Source organism: Pseudorasbora parva, chromosome 19 (genome assembly GCF_024679245.1).
Source record: "Pseudorasbora parva isolate DD20220531a chromosome 19, ASM2467924v1, whole genome shotgun sequence".
Taxonomy (NCBI): domain Eukaryota; kingdom Metazoa; phylum Chordata; class Actinopteri; order Cypriniformes; family Gobionidae; genus Pseudorasbora; species Pseudorasbora parva.
The window spans coordinates 16,695,670-16,722,308 of record NC_090190.1 but is presented as its reverse complement, the minus strand read 5'-3'; the positions used below and the strand labels follow the sequence as shown (position 1 = coordinate 16,722,308).

Genomic DNA, 26,639 nt, shown 5'->3' with positions numbered 1-26,639 from the left:
AATCTTTTAATGCTATTTTAATAAAAGTTGTCGAATCTCAAAAAATGTTAATTGTATTAACTCAAAATTTTAATTTCAATGAACTCAAAATGTTAAGGCAACCAGGTAACTTTTTTTCTAATTAATTTTTTACAGTGTAGAATAACTTGAGGATGAGTAAATCATGGGCTAATTTTCATTTTTTGGGTGAACTAACCCTTTAATGATGGGACAAATCATGGACAAATATCATAGAAGACTAGAATGGTTAAACCCAGCCTGATGCCCGCAATTTAATTTCACCCAGCAGCTCAGGCTTGGTCTGGTGATAACCTGACAAATAGAACACCCCATTTGTAGTGTTTGTTTCACAAACCTAATATACCAATATTGAACATATTTTGCTTTCAAATAGCATTGTAAAAATGGCCAAAAGTGACCAGAGGTACTTTGCATGCTTAAGTGCTCCAGAGCAGGTTATTCTGGATAAGACCTCAAATTGAACCAATCAGCCGTGAGAGTCACACCTCTGTTGCAATAAATTTAAGCCCCAGCTTTCTACAAATTAATGGTCACTACATGGCAAATGGTTTTTAAAGACTAAAGAGTCTGGCTTTTAAAAATATTTAGATATCAATAATTATACTCTTAATCAATTACATATAATTTTAGTTAATAGTCAGTAGCCGCGTTTCCATTACCCTGCAAAATGCGCAAATTGAAATTGCGAATTGAAAATACGCCCAATGGAAACCCGGCAATTTCGCAAAAACTCCCATATATCGCAAAAACGTTTTTACGCTCTCAAGAGGTGGTTTTTCAGGCAATTCGAAAAAGGACATTTTCGCAAAACTGCAATGGGAACGTTTTTTTCGCATTTACAGGTACGGTGACGCATTGCTGCAACATAGAGCTAATATAGCCTATTATATTTGCCACTCAATTGTCGTAATAACAACTTAACAAGATATAATGTAGTTAAAAGGACAAATATTTTCTCTTAATAAGGACAGTGGCGTAACTTTAACCTAGTAATGATGGAAACCGGTAGCCTGACAAGCCAGACCCACATCAAGATGCCGCTAGGGTGCGTCTAGATTTCTAGGCTAACCCGGTGCAACCACAAATAATATATAGGCCTACTGTAACAGACATATATTCAAGAAATGTATTTAAACAGAAAGAGCTATAGCGTCAGCCTTACTGAAAGGCCGAGGAAACAGGCCAGCTACGCACATTCCAGACGATCTTGATTTGTTTCTTATTTAATATACAGGCAATTAACTGATGAAATATCGATACAATTTATACAAAACTAAATCCTTTTTTTAAGAAAGACTTTTGTAGAAAATAAAACTCAAAGTGGTCAAAATCATGTGACTTCCCATCTCAAACATATTGCGAATCTTATATCTTACTCATGCTGCTCACTTTTCATAATCAACATATAAATTAAAATATTACAAGCTAATGTATAGGCCTGAATGTAGCCTATTTAGTTTTGTAGTTAGGCTGTTTTCTTTAACCCACGGCCGATAAAAGCGCAGACGTTGTCTCATTTGTTCCTGCTTACTTTAAGACAGCAGAAACAACTCACAATACTCTGTGATTTTTAGCTATAGAGATAAGTTCAAGACAATTATAAACTATAAACTGTCTACTTTTATTTGTGGACTCAGGGAACTAATTATTTTGCATGCACTCACTCCAAACAGTCTTCATTTAAAAAAAAAAAAAGTTTATTAAATGCCAATTTATTTTCCAAAGCATTTCTAAAATCAGTTAATATGTCCAACAAACAAAAAGTCTAGCCAAAATAACGAAAGCCTTTGAGTTACCATGCAAAGTCAAACATTTCGCTCTTCTCTATATGCATCAACCTGGCGCACGTAATAGTCAATCATTCTTTACAGATGACAGTTTGTTTGGAGAGAAGACGAGAGAGTTCTTTATTAAACTCATAAAAGACAAGAGAATTACAGGAATACTGGATTCTAAACACAGAAATGCCACATTATGATGAAGACCTTGAAGCAGATCTGACACACCATGCCGCTTAAGTAACAAGGGACTTTCCTTGCCATTAATGCTTGGATAACATCTCCTTCCAATAAAAAAATAATGGCTAGTGGGGTGGATGGGATGGACAAACCTACCAACATAGGTGCCATCATTTTGGATGGACAATCGCGAGAGGAAAATTTGTTTTAGTCGCATAACTGCAGCTATGGAAACGCGGTCATTTTGCAAGTTTTTTTAAATTACCATTTAAGAGAGTCGCAAAAGTTTGTTGCAAATCTGTAATAGAAACAACTGTTAAAATAGACTAAGAAATTCATACAAATGAGCTTTCAAAAAAAAAAAAAAAAAGCTATAAAAATGTCCATAAGTGAGCCTAAAGCCGGGTGCACACTGCGATTTTGCCCACAATTTGGTCATCTGAGACAAATTTAGCAAATCCTAAAATATTCCTCAGATCCTAGGCTAAAATCTGACGTCTTTGGTCGTTAGTTTGACATTTTCACCGGCAGTTCATTAATGAGCACTGCAATCAAATTTTACCTGAGATGAAATTCTGACAGTGTCAGAAGATTTGGCACAGAATCCTGCGGTGTGACTTCTATGACGACAGTCAAATATCTCAGTTTTTCAAGACAAACTATGACCAAAACGAGAGCTAGAAATTCTTTGTAACCAGCATTTCAGTCCCGCGTGTAATGCAGCTCACTGTCACCCAACTCAGTCATTGATGATATAAAGCTCCGGGTGAGTTCTCTTGCGCGCGTCCGTTTTTAGCACGCCTTAACTATCGCGCAGTCTGACATTAATGCCAACTGAGATCTTACAGTGTGACATGACTTACATCAGGGATCATGTTCGTACAGTCTGACAGGGACAGTCACAAAGGATTTAAGGAAAAAAAATAAAGGACCCATAAGTGGTCAAGACTAAGTATTAACTAAAGTCAGAAATTTTACTTGCACTTACATAGTAAAATGTATCCAAGTTGTCCTTAGCCAGCTCTTTTCTTGCTGTGTAAATTTGTTTAAATTCTTTATACTAGTCATGTGTTCTGCAGAAGAGAAAATAAGCTCACTGCTTTTCCAAGTGAATTTTAGGGTCACTGTTCCACAACATGTGATTGGCTGTTCACTACTGATGTCACAGCCAAACTCAGGTTCAAAGCCTGAGTTAACAGAAAGCAGGACCAACAACACCTGAATTGTTTGGCTCATCTCAACTTGAAACGAAGCCCGTAACCCAGAGTTTGCAAAGCTACCATCATGGTACAGGCCCCAGGTTAGCAACTGGAGCTTGGCAAAGTTCAAGCTTGGGCAGAAACTGGTTTAGTTCAAGACAAGCACAACTTTGGGAGAAGGATAAATGCTTTTGTAGTCTGGCCCAAAAATCAAACTTAGAACAGTCACACACAAAAAAAAAAAAAAAAGACTCTGAAAACAGACAGTTTCAAGAAGTTTATTAAACCACTAGAGTCACATGACCAGGTTAACTTCTCCACTAGACACCACAGTCTGCCCACTAGAGACGATCTTGATGTTAGCATCTCTCCCTGGAAAAGCAGTGGTAGAATCATGAGGGACACTTAAAATAATGAAATTCTCATGAAAGTTTATAGAAAGCACTCACTTTTCCTAGTGCAGCTTTGCTCACAGGAGCCAGAAGAGGGATGGCACACTGCTGTACTACAGTGGATGAAGATCTAACATAGGGTGAGAAAGGGTTAAGCCACAGAAATAAAAACTCAAGTTAAGGGGTTAAGGCAAGGCTGAGGATCATACGGTTTCTTGCAGAGGAGCCATTGATGCTGGATCCACAAATGTGAACATCTTTACAGCAAAGCGCTTGTAGTGGGTTGGGAACTGAAGACCAGAAGATTCAGGCACAGGAACCAGTGTGGTCAGGTAACGGTCATCCTGGTAAGGGCATCTGAACGGCAAAGAGGCAGTCAGAAGTGCCTTGCAGCACACTAGATGGAGAAAGACGGCCTTACTCACCCATCAACCAGAAGGTCCCACTGGGGTAGACTGAGTGGACTGGGGGTTGATGTCGCCCAGCAGAGTCCCAGCATTAGGACAATGTTGGGGTCGGTCCTCTCCAAAATGTGCACTTCAACAAACACAGGCTCCCGTAGGACTTTTGTGACCGGATAATCAGCATCACCGTAGTAGGATGTGTATGCCTCATCCCCTGAGGAAGAAAACCAGTAGTTAACCAGAAACTGCTGCAACCAGGAGTTTTAGAAAATACTTCTGCATACTTGGGACAGACACTCACCTTCTGCACAGCCTTTGGTGACACATTGACCATTTGCCAGTCTAAGCTCCACCCTGAGGGGTCCAGGAGCAGCTACTGGTGGCGGTGCAGGAACAGTGTTGACCTCCACAACCAGAGCTTCCACAGAAGTAGCGGAGTACCTACACTGGAAGAGAAGCCTGGACAACAAAGTGCGCTTAGCATTAATCGAGGATTAACAATTTATGCAAAAAAAATAAAATAAAAACCTACTCAAAATGGCTGTCCCTTGTGATGGAACCAAGTGGTCCAACACCCACTTCATACGAGGAAGTCATTCTGTTCTCATACACCACATATCCACTGTCCTCCTGCAAATAGTAAATGTTGGCATCCAGTCCAGTCGAAGCCATGCAGAACAGAACCACAAGCAGCTACTCACAATCATGCTCGTACCACATGCAGTGATGGGGAACTGGTATATAGCAAAGGAAGGTGTGGATCCCACAGGACTGCAAGCTGGGTCACTTCCACCCAGGAGATGGACTGAATCCAGGCTCAAGCGAGGTAGGGTAACATCTCTAGCCACCACTACCACAAACTGACCATCTCTTATACACTGAACAGTCACTGGAACAAGGTACAAGAGCAGGCTATTGCAGAGCAGCAGTTTAACATGAACACCTTTACATTGACTGAACACTCTTACCTGCCTTCCCATAGAAACACTGCTGTCCGTTAAAACAGCAGTTGATAGCTTGACACTCAGCACCACTGATACCAGGTGGGCCACACTGGATCTGCTCATAATCAGCTACAGCACATTTGTCAAGGGGCTCTGCCTGCGCCACTGGCTGCTTAGGCTGAACCTGCTGAGGAAACTTTTTACTAGCTTGCTGTTGAACCTGCTGAGGAAACTGTTGACTAGCTTGTTGAACTGGCTGTTGAAGCCACCGGTCAGTTTTCTGTAACATCAGAGTTTGAGGATTCTGGGGCAGATTACTCCACTGTGGAACTGCTTGACAGAAAGTAAAAACCCACACACAAAGTGTCAGCAATTGACCAGCACACCAACTTCCTGCCATTGTTCAACAGCTAGTCACACTGTTTAGATGCTGTGCTTTGGTCTTTTTGTATTCTACAGATTTAGGCTAATTTACGTTAATCCCTCCCTCTTCATTAACAGTCATGATTCTCCAGACTTGCCCAAACAGAGACGTGAAGTCGGACACTTTCTGCTTCCCATGGTGATGCTTGCACTGCGTTTGCAAACTTTATCACAGCTGAAGTTAAATAAATGCAATATTTCTCAAATACACAGATGTTTCAAATGACATTTTCATTCAATACTTTATGTACAATAAAGCGTCTATTTGGACAAGATTAATGTTCAACATATAAACAAACACTATCAATGAAGTGTTGTCAGCGGTTTTTATCAGTTTTAGTTTGATAAACATGATGATATAACATCGCGACTACAGGAAAAGAGGTTTTACTGTTATAAATAAATGATTTGTGAGCATTAGCATAACGTAAGGTTTTAGAATAAACACAAAACGCACGTGATCACTGTCATACGGCGAATCGGCCAATCGTGGATCAGCTGTGTCGTCATCAGAGCTCTTGCATTCACCTGCAGTCCCCCTTGAGAATCTGCAGCGGCTGCATCAGCCGGCTGCTCTCGAATCGCTCTCGCGGTACTTTGTTGACATACGTCACAGTCACGTGCTGTCGGCGCTGTCTCAAGTCGGACAACATTTCTAACCGGCATGCACTGCTTCAAGTCAGCCGCCGATCGGTCTGCGCATCGCCTTGCTCTGATGTCATGCTGACGTATGTCAAAAATCTCGCAATGGCGAGGCGGATGTGTCGGATTCTGCAGTCGAGTGCAGTTGCTCTCCACCGACTGCGGGGAGCAAAAGCACGATGAGAAACGACTTGCTGACGACACAGCTTAATCCTTATTGGTTTAAACAACCGTGATGTATTTTTCTTTTTTAAAATGTTTGATTTTAAAACTCTGATATCATGTTTTAATGTGTATAAATTATGTGTGAATATTCTCAAACTCTCGGACAGTGCGATCTCTCTGTGGGTTATGTAATTGTTGTCATATTTATAAAAATATATAAAAACATGTATGTAATTAAAGTAAAAATGCTTGATAAACAGGTCTTTCAAATGGAAATAAATAACAAAAACTTTAGGTGTCTTGTTCATAATATTAATTTTCATAGCTATAAAAGCAACAGAACTTAAATGACATCCAGTTTATCAGCAACAGAGCGCACGAGTGTGAATCCCGCGATATCCGCAACTGATCTCACAGGTGTCTGATCCACTACGAGAGGAGAGAACTGTCCGGCTTGCCTGCACTTTTTTCACTCCTCCCCTCACTGCAGCCGCCTAGTCTCGCCTTTATTTCAGGCGAAGCAAGACGCATCTCAAACAAGCCTATCGTGTTGGTGAAACTCCTCTTCAAGGCTCGCATGGGTTTGTGCCCAGTAAACAACACAAACATATTCAGAAAGAGCTCATGTGAGAGAGAAGCAAACTTTCCTTTATGCACCACTGTAACCTTGTTGTCGTCATGTGAAAAAAATCATCCACTGACTTTCAAAGCTGTGACAGAAATGACTTCCGACCTTGATAGAAATGTAGTGGAGTAAAAAGTACAACATTTGTCTTTCAAATGTAGTGAAGTTAAAGTCATAAGTTACCAGAAAAAATTATACTTAAGTAAAGTACAGATACTCACAAAGTTAGTTACTGTCCAACTCTGAATTGCAGACAAATGTGTCAAACATATGTGGTCTCTAACTATGTTTAAGTACAACTATACAACTATACAATTTATTGATAAACTATAATTCTACAATGTATTTTAGATTTAATCTCTGTGTGTTGGGTGAGCTATTTTTGTGTTATGGCCTTTCTCTCATTAGCTATAGGCCGAGGTCATTAGCGCTGATTTTTAAACGAGCAAATTTACTGAAACATGTAAAACGTGTAATGTAAACCCAATAATTCACACTATTTAGGGTTACGTGGTTGTGTTGAATGTGATTTTTCGTGTTCCAACTTTTGAAATTGTGCAAATGTCTATGCTGTCGGCCATCGTGAGGGACTGACGGCACTGCACACCAGTTACGATTGTCAGGCATAGCTTAAGCTTTTTGAACTGTGAGAAGCGCGGGTGCTACACTTTTCCCAAAATTGAATATGAAAGGCGATTGGCCGAAAGCTAGATAATTTACTTTATAACATTTTAAATATGGATATTTTTCTTACACAAACGCATCGATTAGCTTCAGAAGGCCTTTATTAACCCCCCAGAGCCGTGTGTATACATTTTATGATGGCTATAGATGCACTTTTATGGACAGTCAATGCCATTATAAAGCTTGGAAGAGCCAGGACATTTTTTAAATAACTCTGATTTTATTAGTCTGAAAGAAGAATGTCATATACACCTAGGCAAACTTGAGGGTGAGTAAATCACAGGCTAATTTTCATTTTTTGGGTGAACTAACCCTTTAATGATGTGACAAATCATGGACAAATATCATAGAAGACTAGAATGGATAAACCCAGCCTGATCTGCCCGCAATTTGATTTCACCCAGCAGCTCAGGCTGGAAACCTGTACATACTTTTAACTTGCTTCTGTTACAGATTTTTGAGGACCAATCACAAACCGGCTTATCCACCTGCCGTGCTATAGGTGGGTTTAACCCAATGACAGATAAAGAAGCGATGAATCGTTGGTCTGATTGGTTGAAGGACTATCTAATTGTGTACAGAGTCATTTAATCTATGCCCCTTGATCAGATCTCTTGTGGTCTGATTGGTTTAAGGGCAATCCAATTTCATAAAGTCATTTGAACTCTCCTGTTGATCACACCTTTGGGCAGTAAAAATACAGAGCAGACTACCCAGACCAATGTTCAGTCTTAAAAGATTGAGGTCGGTCTGGTGATAGCCTGACAAGACAAATAGAAGACCCCATTTGTAGTGCTTATTTCACAAACATAATATACCAACATTGAACATATTTTGCTTTCAAATAGCATTGTAAAAATGGCCAAAAGTGACCAGAGGTACTTTGCGTGCTTAAGTGCTCCAGAGCAGGTTATTCTGGATAAGACCTCAAATTGAACCAATCAGCCGTGAGAGTCACACCTCTGTTGCAATAAATTTAAGCCCCAGCTTTCTACAAATTAATGGTCACTACATGGCAAATGGTTTTTAAAGACTAAAGAGTCTGGCTTTTAAAAATATTTAGATATCAATAATTATACCCTTAATCAATTACATATAATTTTAGTTAATAGTCAGTAACCGCGTTTCCATTACCCTGCAAAATGCGCAAATTGAAATTGCGAATTGAAAATACACCCAAATGGAAACCCGGCAATTTCGCAAAAACTCCCATATATCGCAAAAACGTTTTTACGCTCTCATGAGGTGGTTTTTCAGGCAATTCGAAAAAGGACATTTTCGCAAAACTGCGTTTTTGCAAATTTACAGGTGCGGTGACGCATTGCTGCAACATAGAGCCTATATAGCCTATTATATTTGCCACTCAATTGTGTCGTAATAACAACTTAACAAGATATAAGCTGTGTCCCAGTTCAAGGGCTTCGAAGTGCGTGGCCTACATGGTCTTAAAAGGATGCAACGAGACTTTACAGTGGAAGGTATAGTGGATTGCGTCACCGCGGCGTGACGAAGGCTGTCCCAATTCAAAGGTCCTTCGAAGGCTCCTTCAAAATAACGCCTGCAAATGCGTCCTTCTTTTCCCGTGAAACGAAGGATACTGGGATGGATGCTTCGCAGCCTTGCCAACCCCAAAATTCATTGCGTGCCGCGACGTCAGACTTTTTTTAAAGAAAGCTAGATTACACATAAATGTAACGTAAGCATTGGGATTCAATTTACTCCAGTAGCCTAATCTAATGTATCTAATGATAAATACATTCTAAAAAATGCAATAAATGTTCAAATGTTGACTAATATGTAACCAAATATGCGAGTTTATATAGTTTATACTCTTTATGTACATAAATGGACGGAAGTGAACATCTTTAGTTGTTTTGTTTGGTGTTAGGCAGTTCAGTTTGTTACTGCTACTCTTCAACGGCAGCTGTCACAGTTGCTAAACATTACAAATGCTGCAACAAAATAGATTTACTCTGTATTTGAGTTTAAACTTCATCTCAGAGGCAAATATTGTAGTTTAATGAAAAACTGACTTTTTATACATGGATATTTTGATATTGTTTAAAAAATATGACCATTGTAGAATCCAAAAATAAAATGCACTAAAATATGTCTCAAGATCCGGGATAGGCACCATTGGTCCTGGAGGGCCACTGTCCTGCAGAGTTCAGCTCATAGAACAGTTATGCATGTTAAAATATGTTATGGTTTGATTTTGAGGATGTAAGTTAATTTAATTTATTCATCACTCTTTCTGAAAACATCTTAGCGACATGGCAGCCGTCGACTGAGTCAGCACTGCAAACCTGTTGGACAGGTGGAAATATGCACTGATCCCAGATGATGTCCCGCTGACAGAGGCTTTACCAGGGTCTCTATTGTGCAGCCCATCCAGGGTCTCCCTGCCCAGCTCAATAAAAGTCTACATAAAACCCTTCCTTCCATTATTTTTTTATGTACAGTTCATTTAAAGGTCCCATTCTTTGCGATTCCATCTTTCAAACTTTAGTTAGTGTGTAATGTTGCTGTTAGAGCATAAATAATACCTGTAAAATTATAAAGCTCAAAGTTCAATGCCAAGCGAGACATTTTATTTAACAGAGGTTCTCTTTCAAAGCCTACAGTGAACGGCCGGTTTGGACTACACCTCTGCACTTCCTGCTTTAATGACACAACTAAAACCGTCTGTTGACGAACCCTCCGCCCGCAAGAACATGCAAATTCGGGGGCGTTGTCCTTTTGCTTTCGCAGGTCGAGAATAGGAAGCGTTGTTTTTGTAGATTGTGTTTGTCGTCCTGCCATTGAAACGCTGTTATTTTCATCCCGGAGTCAAATCACCTTTGTTTGGCCTTCCCACGGACGATGTACGTAGAGATCAATGGCTACAGTTTATTGTTAACTCGGTTCCGGAAAATTATAATCACAATTTAAAACTATGTGCAGCACATTTTGCTGAGGACTGCTTCCTCAATCTCAATCAGTTTAATGCCGGATTCGCAGAAAGATTATTCTTAAAAGATGACGCAGTTCCCTCTTTGTCTGGAGAAGGCGTTGTTTATGGACCACAACCGGTAAGTGTATTTTATTATTTAAGTTGGTCCGTTTAACAGTTTATGTAACTCATGACACAAAGTGCAACGCTGTTTAGCTTTGTTAACTAACGTTAGATGGTAATTGAAACTAATCCGAAAAACTTAGCATATAAAAGTGTAGTAATTCATTCAGACACCATCGATTGTTGGTGTTTGTTATGATCAGTTTAAACTACTGAATAGACAGCTTACCATTCTGAAACATCCAGCAAAAGTCTTTCCTGAGCAGGTTGTAATCGATCCTCTTCTATATTCTCCGGGTCTGATTCCGACTCAAATTGAGAAGGCAATATAGACATTTTTGCAATAACATTGAGCGCGCGTATCTCCCCGTTATGGTAAGAGGCGGGACCTTTCCGGGCAAAGTGCACTAAGCTGCTGTCCAATCACAGCGCGGGAAGTGCTGGCCTAATTAGAACTCGTTACATGTTTCTGAAGGAGGGACTTCATAGAACAAGGAAATCATCAGGCCGTTTTTAGGACAGAGAAAACAGAGGTATACAGATAAGTAAATTGTGTGAAAAATACTGTTTTTTTACACGCGAAAAATGAATTCATGTTATATTGCACACTGTAAACATAATCAAAGCTTAAAAAACACGCAGAGAATGGGACCTTTAACATTTTATTTAGTTTTTCCCATCTTAAACGTAACTTATCTTGTAAACACGTACTGTAAATAAAAATGTTTAGAACAATTTATTGTTTCATTTACAAATTAATTGACATGACAAAAATAAATGTAGCCGACAGAATAATTGATTTCATTTACAAAACTTGCCTGACAAATATGTAAAAAATCTCTTGGTTTCATTTTAAAAGTTTAATTTGCATTACAAAAATAAACAATGCAGAGAAATAACTTTATTTAAAAATAAAAGCTGAATTCCCCTGAAATGGGCCGAACGACACCCATGGTCCTCAGGAGTGGATGCCATGAGGACAGGGGGGTTAGAATGCCTGTCCCAACACCTCATTCATGAGGACAAACCCGTGTCACGATCACAAGTTCGGTATGGGGTACCGCAAGGCTCAGTGTTAGGACCGTTGCTTTTCACCCTGTATATGCTACCACTGGGAGATATCATTAAGAAGCATGGCGTTAGTTTTCATTGTTATGCTGACGATACTCAGCTCTATATTTCCTCACGCCCTGATGAAACCTACCAATTCACAAGATTAACAGAATGCATAGCTGATATAAAAAATTGGATGAATAGTAATTTTCTGCAACTTAATTCAGATAAAACTGAATTTTTAATTATTGGACAGAAAAGCTCCACAAGTAGTAACCGAGAATACTGTCTAACACTTGATGACTGCTCTGTCAAGCCCTCGTCGTCACTTAGGAACCTGGGTGTGCTCTTTGATACCAATCTTTCATTTGAAAGCCACGTCTCTAGCATCTGTAAAACTGCATTCTATCATCTTAAAAATATATCTAAATTACGGCACATGCTTTCAATGCAAAATGCTGAACAGTTAGTACATGCGTTCATGAGCTCAAGGCTAGATTATTGTAATGCTCTACTGGGTGGTTGCCCTGCTCGCTTAATAAACAAACTCCAGCTAGTCCAAAATGCAGCAGCTAGAGTTCTTACTAGAACCAGGAAGTATGATCATATTAGTCCAGTTCTGTCAACACTGCACTGGCTCCCTATTAAACATCGCATACATTTTAAAATCTTGCTTATTACTTACAAAGCACTAAATAGTTTAGCTCCCCGGTACTTAAGCGAGCTCTTAACGCATTATACCCCATCACGTCGATTGCGGTCTCAAAACTCTGGCCAGTTGATAATACCTAGAATATCTAAATCAACTGCAGGCGGTCGATCATTTTCCTATTTAGCTCCTAAATTGTGGAATAGTCTTCCTAGCATTGTTCGGGAAGCAGACACACTCTGTCAGTTTAAATCTAGACTAAAAACACATCTCTTTACTATGGCATACACATAGAACATTTTTAACTTTCATTATTCAATTCAATTGACTGATTGTTAGGCTGCATTAACTAGGTCAGCCGGAACCGGGAACACTTCCCATAACACCTGATGTACTCGTTACATCATAAAAAGAGTGACATCTACGCTAATGTTAGTCTCTCTGTTTATCCCGAGGTTTATCCCGGATCTGGGCCCTGTCCGGATCGGATGGTGGACCTGCCTGGACATGACCAACGCATCCTGGAGTGTCTGTTGAGCCGTGTCAAATGGTGTCTCCTCCGAATTTGCCTCACTGGCACGACATGCTCAAAACCCGTCTTCGGCGCAATAATTCCGATCTTTCATGTATTCATACTCTTGTGTAATTGACGCCCCATCCTAAATAAATCTGTCTCTTCCGTGATACCCTGAAAATTTTGAATAATCCGATCTAATATGATTTCCGACCTGTAAGGTTGCCAGAATAATAATCTTACACGGTGTGTTAATAGGCCAGAGGAGAACTGGCACCCCGACTGAGTCTGGTTTCTCCCAAGGTTTATTTTTCTCCATCATGCCCCGATGGAGTTTTGGTTCCTTGCCACTGTCGCCTTTGGCTTGGCTTGCTCAGTTGGGGACACTAAAATATGATTAAAGTTATTCAACTTATTATACAAATAAAATATATGAATTAGGTCTTATTTAATTCTATAAACTATAATACTGATCTGCCAACATTGTCGCTATATGATAAATTAAAATAAGCTGATAACATCACTGTTTTCTCCAGTACGACTGTACAGCCAAATCTAATTTTGTCGCAATATTATCCTGTTTGACACTGTGAAGCTGCTTTGACACAATCGTGATTGTAAAAGCGCTATATAAATAAAGTTGATTGATTGATTGATTGACAAACCATGGCCAAGTTTTCCACTCCCTCACCTGCCCCAGGACACTTGCAATCCTAATGCAGAGAAAATAAACATTCCTGTTAAAAACAAGAAACACAACAGCAATACATGTCAGCAAAGATGTGTCTAGTAACTTGCATACATGTATTTTTTTTTTTTTTTTCCCCAATTTTTTTTGTATACCTGCAAGGCAGGGGTGGAATTTAAATATATGATGCAGCTATACATTTTGTATGTACATGTATTATACATGTATACAAATTACTCCAGAAATCATATTTCTAGATACTCAAATTTGGTTAAAACATTTGTAGACACAGCTTTGATTTTAGACTATTGCATTATCAACTGGATAAGGGGGGCTATAACTAAGTAAGGGATAATGTACACCCAGCCTGTTGTTATCGCAGAATAAACCCCGACAGAGTGATCAGTGTCAATCCACACTGGCCCAGTTTTTCGACCGGGTAAATAAACACTAATTTGCTGCCCTTATTTTAATAAAGCTGTCTGCTAACTGCTCCATAAAACAAAACAAAATATTACATCAGATCACCTAAGGATAAAGCCGCAGTGGTAACGCAGGTGTCAAATTCACGTTAAGAAATAAAGACCCCAGGTTAACACGTTTCGTTGGTTATTTGAGTAAATTAAAACACAATACTTACATTTATTGTATTCCTCTGCCGTGTGATGGGCTAGGCTGCGAAGAATCCGTTCTATCCTTCGCGTTCCGGGTTGCCAGGTCTCTGCAACAAAACTAACCCAAAACTCCCAATGCAATTTTCTCCATCGAGCGGCCAAATTCTCCCCTGGATTTGTGCGTTTGGGGATGGTGGAGCGCCGAAATCGTACTTACAGGGGTGAAAAATCAACCCGTGGAAATATTTTTTACCCACGGCAACAACTTAAAAGTAACCCAATTCGGCTTGAAAACCGCGGACTTGGCAACACTGACGGCAGGCCACATTTAAAGGCTCCTTCGAATTGAGACAGCCTTGTCGCTCTGCGGTGACGCAATCGCCCTTCAAATGCGGCCTTAGGAGGATGCAGCCCCTGAATTGAGACACAGCCATAATGTAGTTAAAAGGACATACATTTTCTCTTAATAAGGTCAGTGGCGTAACATTAACCTAGTAATGATGGAACCCGGTGCAACCACAAATAATATATAGGCCTACTGTAATTAGATTAGATTATTAGATTGTTTATTTTAGCCACACGACAATGCCGGTGGAATTTTTTTTTCGGTACAGTATGTTTAAGCTCTACATCATCATACATTACAGACAAAAATAGACAATACACTTCACAACATGTAATAATACAGTGGGTACATGACCATGCGTAGTGTATGAGTGGAAAAAAACTAAACTAAAGAGAGGAGTTCAGAGTCCTGATGGCTATGGGGAAAAAGCTGTTTGTGAAGCGTTTGGTCTTGGTAGATAGTGACCTGTAGCGCCTCCCTGAAGGAAGGAGCTGAAAAAGGTGGTTCGCTGGATGTGAGGTGTCAGAGATGATTTCCTTTGCCCGCTTTACAGTCCGAAATGTGTAGAGTGAATCGACTGAAGGCAGTAGTTTCCCTATGATCTTGGATGCTTTGTTGACAGTCTGCTGTAGTTTTTTCTTTGTTTGGCTATCTGTGCTACCATACCATACTGTTATTGATGATGTAATGATGGACTCGATGATAGCGGAATAGAACAGAACAAGGAGCTGATGTCTGATCCGGTATTTTTTAAGCTGTCTGAGGAAGTAAAGTCTTTGTTGAGCCTTTGCAATGATTTGATTAGTATTAGTTTTCCACTTCAGGTTATTGCTAATGTGTGTTCCTAGGAATTTAAAGGAGTCAGTGATGGTGATTGAATTGCCATTTATCTGTATTGGTGTTTTAGGAAATGGCCTACGTCTAAAGTCAACAATGAATTCCTGGGTTTTGGCTGTGTTGAGCTGGAGGTCATTGTTCGAACACCAATTTACAGCTTGGTCCACCACCATGCGGTATTGTGTTTCATCAATGTCTGAGATCAGGCCTACAATGGTTGTGTCGTCCATTGTCCATATATTAAGACATATATTCAAGAAATGTACTTAAACAGAAAGAGCTATAGCGTCAACCTTACTGAAAGGCAGAGTAAACAGGCCAGCTACACACATTCCAGACGATCTTGATTTGTTTCTTATTTCATATAAAGGCAATTAATTGATGAAATAGATTAGATTAAAATAAAAATACAATTTTTACAAAACTAAATCATTTAAGACTTTTGTAGAAAATAAAACTCAAAGTGGTCAAAATCATGTGACTTCCCATCTCAAACATATTGCAAATCTTATGTATCTTACTCATGCTGCTCACTTTTCATAATCAACATATAAATTAAAATATTACCAGCCAATGTTTAGGCCTGAATGTAGCCTATTTAGTTTAGTTAGGCTGGTTTCTTTAACCCACCCCTTAAAGCAGATCTGACAAACACACCACCATGCTGCTTAAGTAACAAGGGTCTTTCCTTGCCATTAATGCATGGATAACATCTCCTTATACAAACCTACCAACATAGGTGCCATCAGTTTGGAGTGACATTGCAAGAGGAAAATAGGTTTGTCGCATAACTGCAGCTATGGAAACACTGTTGTCGCAATAGTTTTTAAAAATTGACATTTAAAAAAAAAAAAAAAAACGCAAAAGTTTGTTGCAAATCTGTAATGAAACAAACTGTTAAAATAGACTAAGTCATACAAATGAGCTTTCAAAAAAAAAAAAAAAACTAAAAATGACCTTAGGTGAGCTTAAGTGGTCAAGACTAAGTATTACCTAAAGTCATAAATTTTACTTGCACTAACATAGTAAAATGTATCCAAGTTGTCCTTAGACAGCTCTTTTCTTGCGGTGTAAATTTGTTTAAATTCTTTATATAAGTCATGTGTCCTGCAGAAGAGACTCACTGCTTTCCCAAGTGAATGTTAGGGTCACTGTTCCACAACATGTGATTGGCTGTTTACTACTGATGTCACAGCCAAACTCAGGTTCAAAGCCCAAGTTGACAGAAAGCAGATGAGCAGCAGCAGGGGCCCAACAACACCTGAATTGATTGGCTCGTCTCAACTTGAAACGAATCCCGTAACCCCAAGTTTGCAAAGCTACCATCATGGTACAGGCCCCAGGGTTAGCAACGGGAGCTTGGCAAAGTTCAGGCTTGGGCAGAAACTGGTTTAGTTCAAGACAAGCACAACTTTGGGAGAAGGATAAATGGTTTCGTAGTCTGGCCCAATTTCAAACTTAGAACAGTCACAAAAGAGCAGACTCTGAAAACAGGCAGTTTCAAGAAGTTTATTAAACCACTAGAGTCACATGACCAGGTTAACTTCTCCACTAGACACCACAGTTTGCCCACTAGAGACGGTCTTGATGTTAGCATCTCTCCCTGAAAAAGCAGTGGTAGAATCATGAGGCACTTAAAATAAAGTCTCATGGTTCCTGAACATTTATAGAAAGCACTCACTTTTCCTAGTGCAGGTTTGATCACAGGAGCCAGAAGAGGGATGGCACACTGCTGTACTACAGTGGATGAAGATCTAACATAGGGAGAGAAAGGGTTAAGCCACAGAAATAAAAACAACAGTTAAGGGGTTAAGGCAAGGCTGAGGATCATACGGTTTCTTGCAGAGGAGCCATTGATGCTGGATCCACAAATGTGAACATCTTTACAGCAAAGCGCTTGTAGTGGGTTGGGAACTGAAGATCAGAAGATCCAGGCACAGGAACCAGTGTGGTCAGGTAACGGTCATCCTGGTAAGGGCATCTGAATGGCAAAGAGGCAGTCAGAAGTGCCTTGCAGCACACGCGATTGATAAATATAGCCTCACTCACCCGTCGACCAGAAGGTCCCACTGGGGTAGACTGAGTGGACTGGGGGTTGATGTCGCCCAGCAGCGGCCCAGCATTAGGACAATGTTGGGGTCGGTCCTCTCCAAAATGTGCACCTCAACAAACACAGGCTCCCGTAGGACTTTTGTGACCGGATAATCAGCGTCACCGTAGTAGGATGTGTATGCCTCATCCCCTGAGGAAAAAAAACCAGCAGTTAACCAGAAACTGCAGCAACCAGGAGTTTTAAAAAAACACTTCTGCATACTTGGGACAGACACTTACCTTCTGCACAGCCTTTGGTGACACATTGACCATTTGCCAGTCTAAGCTCCACCCTGAGGGGTCCAGGAGCAGCTACTGGTGGCGGTGCAGGAACAGTGTTGACCTCCACAACCAGAGCTTCCACGGAAGTAGCGGAGTACCTACACTGGAAGAGAAGCCTGGACAAGAGAGAGTGAGCTAAGCATTTAATGAGGATTAACAATATGCAAAAAAAAAAAAAAAAAAGAGAGGAAACCTACTCAAAATGGCTGTCCCTTGTGACGGAACCAAGTGGTCCAACACCCACTTCATACGAGGACGTCATTCTGTTCTCATACACCACATATCCACTGTCCTCCTGCAAATAGTAAATGTTGGCATCCAGTCCAGTTGAAGCCATGCAGAACAGAACCACATGCAGCTACTCACAATCATGCTCGTACCACATGCAGTGACAGGGAACTGGTATATAGCAAAGGAAGGTGTGGATCCCACAGGACTGCAAGCTGGGTCACTTCCACCCAGGAGATGGACTGAATTCAGGCTCAAGCGAGGTAGGGTAACATCTCTAGCCACCACTACCACAAACTGACCATCTCTTATACACTGAACAGTCACTGGAACAAGGTACAAGAGCAGGCTATTGCAGAGCAGCAGTTTAACATGAACACCTTTACAGTGACTGAACACTTACCTGCATTCCCATAGAAACACTGCTGTCCGTTAAAACAGCAGTTGATAGCTTGACACTCAGCACCACTGATACCAGGTGGGCCACACTGGATCTGCTCAAAATCAGCTACAGTACATTTGTCAAGGGGCTCTGCCTGCGCCACTGGCTGCTTAGGCTGAAACTGCTGAGGAAACTTTTGACTAGCTTGCTGTTGAACCTGCTGAGGAAACTGTTGACTAGCTTGTTGAACTGGCTGTTGAACCCACCGGTCAGTTTTCTGTAACATCAGAGTTTGAGGATTCTGGGGCAGATTACTCCACTGTGGAACTGCATGACAGAAAGTGAAAACCCACACACAAAGTGTCAGCAATTGACCAGCACACCAACTTCCTGCCATTGTTCAACAGCTAGTCACACTGTTTAGATGCTGCACTTTGGTCTTTTTGTATTCTACAGATTTTGGCTAATTTACGATGATCCCTCCCTCTTCATTAACAGTCATGATTCTCCAGACTTGCCCAAATGGCAGCTCATGCTACCAGAAGATTCTCATTGGTTCTCTAAATTAAACATGTGATGTTTTTTTAATTCCAATTATGTCCTTTAGTCCAGGGGCCTGTTTCAATAAGGAGGTTCAAGTATAAAAATATTATTTAATCAGGTAAAGCTTTAAGCAGGTTCATAGGTGTAGGACTCATCACTTTGACATATCAAATAAATACCATTCAGTGTCTATTTCAATGTGCAGTAGCTTTTTCCTCAGTCTAATGCTCTTTTCACATAATGTTCTCTAATCCAACCAGTTACATTTGCGAGTTTGGATAATGAAATGAACATTTAACTTCAGGCCAACAGCAAGGAGGAAGAGGCCACAAATTGATGGGAGGGCCTTCATCACCACTGACAGAAGAAGAGGAGATGGAGGGAGAATATTAACAATGAATATTAAAACAGACAGGAAAAAAGAACTGTTGCTTTTGTATTTAGCAAATCAAGATGACCAAATAAATTGTGAATAATTTGTGTTTATTTAACACCAGTGGTGTATGACAAACTTTCCTTACCTGTCTGCATACAGCGGCCTTGCTAATATGCTCTGCATCCCTGATATTATATAGAAGACTATCATTAAAAAAATAATGTGGAAATAGCAAGCAAAAAATCCTGTTTTTAACCTGTATTGCAAAATAAATTAAAAAATAAATGCTTTTCTTTTGTCTTGTAATTTCCAGTCAAAATGTCTAAAGATTCTTAAATCAGTGGGCATGTTCTAGGACTACATAAGAAAAACAACAAGTATTTAAACTTGTTTCCTGAAAGAAAATAATAATAATAATAATAATAATAATAATAATAATAATAATAATAATAATAATAATAATAATAATAATAATAATAATAATAATAATAATTTAAGTGCATTTTTCTTATTTTGCAAATTATTTGGCAATAGCGTAAGAAAAAATACTCAGTAAGAAACGCATTTGTGCAGCATTAATGAACAAAATATTTAAACACCACTGGTGCTTTAAAGAGGGGGAGGAGAGCGAAAGAAACTCTGGGTTTACTGGGTTTTTATTAACCCCCCAGAGCCGTGTGTATACGTTTTATGATGGCTATAGATGCACTTTTATGGACAGTCAATGCCATTATAAAGCTTGGAAGAGCCAGGACATTTTTTAAATAACTCTGATTATTAGTCTGAAAGAAGAATGTCATATACACCTAGGATAACTTGAGGGTGAGTAAATCACGGGCTAATTTTCATTTTTTGGAGTGAACTAATCCTTTAATGATGGGACAAATCATGGACAAATTAGCCTGACATGAGGCGTTTCTCAATGTCAAGGATGCTTCCTTGGAAGGACGGATCCTTCAAAGTCACTTCCTTCAGAGGCTAGGCGAGGCTCCTCTTTAGCATTCGGAGAACACGTAAATGGACCAGGCTAGCAAGTGCACGTCATTGCGTCATTTCGTCAGTGAAAAGGTCCGTTGGCCATCAATAACGTTAAGTGTAACGTTATTTGTATTTTTTTAATATCAATACAGTAGTAATTTGTACCGGTATTTAAACGTTAAACTTTACTTAAACGTAAATAAAAGCATTGTGGCAATCAGCGAGAGGGTCCGTGAGAGCGGGCCGGTGAAGTGATAATGAGCAGCAGCTGATCACACACCGGTCTCGGCTCACGGCAGTGACGGGAGTATAATTGGAGGAGCATGGAAGATGAGAGAGGACTAGGCCTGGACTTTATGTTATGGTTTGTTTATGTTTTATTATGTGTGTGCGGGCAGTCGCCCGTGAGGGGGCTATTATAATGTTGTTGAATGTTTGCCGGTTCCCGCCTCCTTCCTTCCCATCTACAAACCCCGATACAAGCATATTTGCCCCGTTCACGCTCCGAGTCCGACTCCGGGAACGTCTGATAGCAAAGCTGCGTGCATAAGATTGTGGGTGATTTGAGAACGCGAAGTGCGCGAAGGCTACTCATATGCATCCTTTCCTGTATATGACATATTTTTCGAACGAAGGACTCAGTCCTTGGTTGAATTCCGAGGATCCTCGGCATTGGAACAGTCCTTCGTCGGATGTCGATGACGTAGCATCCTTAGAATTCTGGCTTCCGAGGATCCTTCCTTGACATTGAGAAACGCCTACTGTCATACTCAATTCTAGTCAGAATATGAGTCTGAAACTGCTCCATTGGGGTGTGATTATGAGGCGTGTTTCAACCGAACCAGGAAAGACATCAATTGGATAGACCAACAACCAATCAGAGCAACGAAGCGACGCATTGTCAAATGTCAACAGAGTTCAACTGCACTGTGTTGCCAAGTCCGCGCTTTTTCCACGGGTTCTTTTCTATGTCCGCGGGTTGAAGCGACTATTATGTGATATATAGACCCATGAGTGCGAATTTTAGCAGGCAACCTTGCCAAAATAAGACACCTTTTAACCCCCAAATGCCATTTTTTTCCCCGGAGAACCCCCCTAGTAGTTGCCTGAAATCAGGCTGGAAAACACGATCTTTGCCAGTGTTGTAAAATAATTTAATGATACACAGAGTACTTACCCAACATGATCATCATTTCTGAGAGAAATTGTGAAGGTGAATGCATATACAAACAAGCTCTCCGTTTAGGATTCAAACAAATATAATCCAAGCCCCTTTGATGACGTGCATGATTACGTTACTGTTTATCATCTGTCCGTCATCGTCTAAAGCCCGCCCTTGATGATTTCATTGGTCCGAACAGTTTCTGTTCGGGGATAATTACTCCTCTATGGAGCAAGGCCAGACCGAATTGCCCGACCTAAAAAATGTGTGGGCGGGGCTAAGTTCGGCTGGCATCCAGGCTATCGACAAATATCATAGAAGACTAGAATGGATAAACCCAGCCTGATCTGAAACCTGTACATACTTTTAACTTGCTTCTGTCACAAATTTGCAGGGACCAATCAGAAACCGGCTAATCCACCTGCCGTGCTATAGGTGGGTTTAACCCAATGACAGATAAAGAAGCAATGAATCGTTGGTCTGATTGTTTGAAGGACAATGCAATTTCATACAGTCATTTGAACTCTCCTGTTGATCACACCTTTGGACAGTAAAAATACAGATCAGACTCCCCAGACCAATGTTCAGGCTTAAAAGATTGAGCTTGGTCTGGTGATAGCCTGACAAATAGAAGACCCCATTTGAAGTGTTTATTTCACAAACCTAATATACCAATATTTAACATTTAGCTTTCAAATAGCATAGTAAAAATGGCCAAAAGTGACCAGAGGTATTTGGTATGCTTAAGTATCAGTACAGACAGTTTTGTTAGCCCAGCCATAAAGGCACAAAGACCAAAACGGACATGTTTAACATCTAATTTGATATTAAGATCAGTGGACCAGGAGCCTATACCACAAAGCCAGTTTCGCTAGCCAGTTGTTTAAGCCTGGGTTAAGTGCCATTAAAGTGGTTTGGCTTTTAGCAGTGTTCATCTTCATACCAACTTATGCTCCACAGCTAATGCACTCTGGAGCAGGTTATTCTGGAGAAGAGACCTCAAATTGAAATTGGACCAATCAGCCATGAGAAAGTCACACCTCTGTTGGAATAAATTTAAGCCCCAGGTTTCTAGTACAAATTAAAAGGTCAGCACGTGGCAAATGGTTTTTAAAGATGTTAAAGGGTTACTTCACCACTTATTCATATTAAACTATGTTATTCCCTTAACTAAAACGAGTTGATACATACCTCTCTCATCTCAGTGCGTGCACTTAATCTCTCTGACGCGCGGTGAGGATCTGATAGCATTTAGCTTAGCCCACTAAACCCAGTTCATTCACTAAGGTACCAAACAGAGATCAAGTTAGAAGTACCAAACACCTCCACGTTTCCCCTATTTAAATAGTTACACGAGTAGTTGAACGATCAAGTATGGTGACAAAATAAAACGATGTACTTCTCTAATCGGATTAAAAAGGAGAACTATAATGTATGACGGATTAACACTTCTGAGAGTACTTCAGCTCGCCGCAGTAAAAAGTCCCAGCCGAAACATCTTTCCTCACACCTCCCCCTCACTCTCTCATTTCTGTCAATAGGGAGATGTGAGGGAAGATGTTTCGGCCGGGACTTTTTACTGCGCCGAGCCGAAGTACTCTCAGAAGTGCTATTCCGCCATACATTATAGTTCTCCTTTTTAATCTGATTAGAAACGCGCCACGTTTTATTTTGTCACCATACTTGATCGTTCAACTACTCGTGTAACTATTTAAATAGGGGAAATGTGGAGGTGTTTGGTACTTCTAACTTGATCTCTGTTTGGATCCATAGTGAATGAACTGGGCTTAAGGAGCTAAGCTAAATGCTATCAGATCGTCACTGCGTGTCAGAGATTAAGTGCACGCACTGAGACAAGAGAGGTATGTATCAACTCGTTTAAGTTAAGGGAATAACAGTTTAATATGAAAAGGCAGTGAAGTATCCCTTTAAGTGTCTGGCTTTAAATAAATTGTATTTAGAATAAATTGGATATCACTAATTATACCCTTAAGCAATTACATATAGTTAAAAGGCACTTAAGATAGACTATATAAAAAATAAATAAAAAAAAACATACAAAGGAGCATCTAAAAAAAACAAATTTGCCTTGCACTAACATAGTAAAATGTTTCCAAGTTGTCCTTAGACAGCTCTTTTCTCGCTGTGTAAATTTGTTTAAATTCCTAATATTAGTTGGAACCAGCTTCCTGAACAGATCAGATGTGCTCCAACAGTAGCCACATTCAAATCCAGACACAACACATCTGTTTAGCTGTGCATTTACTGAATGAGCACTGTACGGCCAACTGAGTGCACCTTATCTATGCATTTTTAAAATTCTTTATATAACTTAGTTTACCTTTGTTCCTTTCTTTGATTAGCATCACTATTTTTAATTCTCTTTACATTGTATGTTTTATCTTCTGCATTTATCCCTATTTTAATTCCTTTCTATGTAAAGCACTTTGAATTGCCATTGTGTACGAAATGTGCTATATAAATAAACTTGCCTAGTCATGTTCTGCAGAAGTGAAAGCAGTGAGCTTATTTTCTCAAGTGAATGTTAGGGTCACTGGTCCCCCAACATGTGATTGGCTGTTCACTACTGATGTCAAAGCCAAACCTGAGTTAACAGAAAGCAGATGAGCAGCATCACGAGACCAACAACACCTGAATTGTTTGGCTCGTCTCAACTTGAAACCAATCCCGTAAGCCCGAGTTGGAAAAGCTACAATCATGGTACAGGCCCCAGGTTAGCAACCGGAGCTTGGCAAAGTTCAGGCTTGGGCAGAAACTAGTTTAATTCAAGACAAGCTCCGCTTTGGGAGAAAGATATATGGTTTAGTAGTCTGGCCTAAAATTAAACCTGAAACAGTCACAAAAGAGCAGACTCTGAAAAAAGACACGGAGTTAAGAAGTTTATTAAACCACTAGAGTCACACGACCAGGTTAACTTCTCCACTAGACACCACAGTTTGCCCACTAGAGACGGTCTTGATGTTAGCATCTCTCCCTGGAAAAGCAGTGGTAGAATCATGAGGGGCATTTTAAAAAATTAAAATTATCATGGTTCCTGAAGGTTTATCGAAAGCACTCACTTTTCCTAGTGCAGCTTTGATCACAGGAGCCAGAAGAGGGATGGCACACTGCTGTACTACAGTGGATAAAGATCTAACAGGGTGAGAAAGGGTTAAGCCACAGAAATAAAAAAACTAAAGTTAAGGGGTTAAGGCAAGGCTGAGGATCATACGGTTTCTTGCAGAGGAGCCAGTGATGCTGGATCCACAAATGTGAACATCTTTACAGCAAAGCGCTTGTAGTGAGTTGGGAACTGAAGACCAGAAGATCCAGGCACAGGAACCAGTGTGGTCAGGTAACGGTCATCCTGGTAAGGGCATCTGAACGGCAAAGAGGCAGTCAGAAGTGCTTTGTGGCACACTAGATTGATAAAGATGGCCTTACTCACCCATCAACCAGAAGGTCCCACTGGGGTAGACTGAGTGGACTGGGGGTTGATGTCGCCCAGCAGCGTCCCAGCATTAGGACAATGTTGGGGTCGGTCCTCTCCAAAATGTGCACCTCAACAAACACAGGCTCCCGTAGGACTTTTGTGACCGGATAATCAGCGTCACCGTAGTAGGATGTGTATGCCTCATCCCCTGAGGAAGAAAACCAGCTGTTAAGCAGAAACTGCTGCAACCAGGAGTTTTAGAAAATATTTCTGCATACTTGGGACAGACACTTACCTTCTGCACAGCCTTTGGTGACACATTGGCCATTTGCCAGTCTAAGCTCCACCCTGAGGGGTCCAGGAGCAGCTACTGGTGGCGGTGCAGGAACAGTGTTGACCTCCACAACCAGAGCTTCCACAGAAGTAGCGGAGTACCTACACTGGAAGAGAAGCCTGGACAAAAAAACAGCGAGCTTAGCATTAATTGAGGATTAACAATTTATGCAAAAGAAAAAACCTACTCAAAATGGCTGTCCCTTGTGATGGAACCAGTTGGTCCAACACCCACTTCATACGAGGACGTCATTCTGTTCTCATACACCACATATCCACTGTCCTCCTGCAAATAGTAAATGTTGGCATCCAGTCCATTCGAAGCCATGCAGAACAGAACCACAAGCAGCTACTTACAATCATGCTCGTACCACATGCAGTGACAGGGAACTGGTATATAGCAAAGGAAGGTGTGGATCCCACAGGACTGCAAGCTGGGTCACTTCCACCCAGGAGATGGACTGAATCCAGGCTCAAGCGAGGTAGGGTAACATCTCTAGCCACCACTACCACAAACTGACCATCTCTTATACACTGAACAGTCACTGGAACAAGGTACAAGAGCAGGCTATTGCAGAGCAGCAGTTTAACATGAACACCTTTACATTGACTGAACACTCTTACCTGCCTTCCCATAGAAACACTGTTGTCCGTTAAAACAGCAGTTGATAGCTTGACACTCAGCACCACTGATACCAGGTGGGCCACACTGGATCTGCTCATAATCAGCTACAGCACATTTGTCGAGGGGCTCTGCCTGCACCACTGGCTGCTTAGGCTGAAACTGCTGAGGAAACTTTTGACTAGCTTGCTGTTGAACCTGCTGAGGAAACTGTTGACTAGCTTGTTGAACTGGCTGTTGAAGCCCCCGGTCAGTTTTCTGTAACATCAGAGTTTGAGGATTCTGTGGCAGATTACTCCACTGTGGAACTGCATGACAGAACGTAAAAACCCACACACAAAGTGTCAGCAATTGACCAGCACACCAACTTCCTGCCATTGTTCAACAGCTAGTCACACTGTTTAGATGCTGCGCTTTGGTCTTTTTGTATTCTACAGATTTTGGCTAATTTACGATGATCCCTCCCTCTTCATTAACAATCATGATTCTCCAGACTTGCCCAAACGGGAGCTCATGCTACCAGAAGATTCTTATTGGTTCTCTAAATTAAACATGTGATGTTTTTTTAATTCCAATTATGTCCTTTAGTCCAGGGGCCTGGGGCCTGTACCATGAAGGTAGTTTAACAAACTCAGGGTTACAGGATTAGTTTTGAGTTGACAAAACCAAACCATTGTATTAAGGCTTTGTTGGTCCCATGATGCTGATCATCAGCTTTCTCTGTCAACTCAGGCTTTGATCCTGAGTTCAGGAGTTTAGCTGTGACATCAGCAGTGAACAGCCAACCACACGTTGTGGAACAGAGATTCACTTCTCGTGAGACAAGCAGTGAGATTAGGCTTGTTTGAGATGCGCCTTGCCTCGCCTGAAATAAAGGTGAGACTAGGCGGCTGCAGTGAGGGGAGGAGTGAAAAAAGTGCAGGCAAGCCGGACAGTTCTCTCCTCTCGTAGTGGATCAGACACCTGTGAGATCAGTTGCGGATATCGCGGGATTCA

At 40.7% G+C, this 26,639-nt stretch overlaps 2 protein-coding genes across 5 annotated transcripts; both read right to left on the bottom strand.

The window, feature by feature from the left end:
• Positions 1-3,443: 3,443 nt before the first annotated feature.
• Positions 3,444-18,621, bottom strand: LOC137048542 (zona pellucida sperm-binding protein 4-like). Of its 4 annotated transcripts, none has more exons than XM_067426787.1 (9): positions 18,414-18,621; positions 4,943-5,102; positions 4,676-4,863; positions 4,507-4,604; positions 4,276-4,433; positions 3,996-4,188; positions 3,780-3,927; positions 3,628-3,700; positions 3,444-3,550 (listed from the first exon to the last, which is right to left on the bottom strand). In XM_067426787.1, exons 1-9 carry the CDS (start codon positions 18,591-18,593, stop codon positions 3,474-3,476), a joined length of 1,275 nt encoding a protein of 424 aa, XP_067282888.1. In that variant the 5' UTR covers positions 18,594-18,621; the 3' UTR covers positions 3,444-3,473. The 4 variants fall into 4 exon arrangements, with proteins under 4 accessions (XP_067282888.1, XP_067282887.1, XP_067282889.1 ...); XM_067426786.1 differs by lacking the exon at positions 18,414-18,621 and adding an exon at positions 5,139-5,330; XM_067426788.1 differs by lacking the exons at positions 3,444-3,550; positions 3,628-3,700; positions 3,780-3,927; ... (3 more) ...; positions 4,676-4,863; positions 4,943-5,102 and adding exons at positions 16,709-16,816; positions 16,895-16,967; positions 17,047-17,194; ... (3 more) ...; positions 17,953-18,140; positions 18,218-18,377.
• Positions 18,622-24,144: 5,523 nt separating this feature from the next.
• LOC137048544 (zona pellucida sperm-binding protein 4-like) lies at positions 24,145-26,049 on the bottom strand. Its single transcript, XM_067426789.1, has 8 exons — positions 25,646-26,049; positions 25,379-25,566; positions 25,210-25,307; positions 24,984-25,141; positions 24,704-24,896; positions 24,488-24,635; positions 24,336-24,408; positions 24,145-24,250 (listed from the first exon to the last, which is right to left on the bottom strand). Exons 1-8 carry the CDS (start codon positions 26,019-26,021, stop codon positions 24,174-24,176), a joined length of 1,311 nt encoding a protein of 436 aa, XP_067282890.1. The 5' UTR covers positions 26,022-26,049; the 3' UTR covers positions 24,145-24,173.
• Positions 26,050-26,639: the final 590 nt, after the last annotated feature.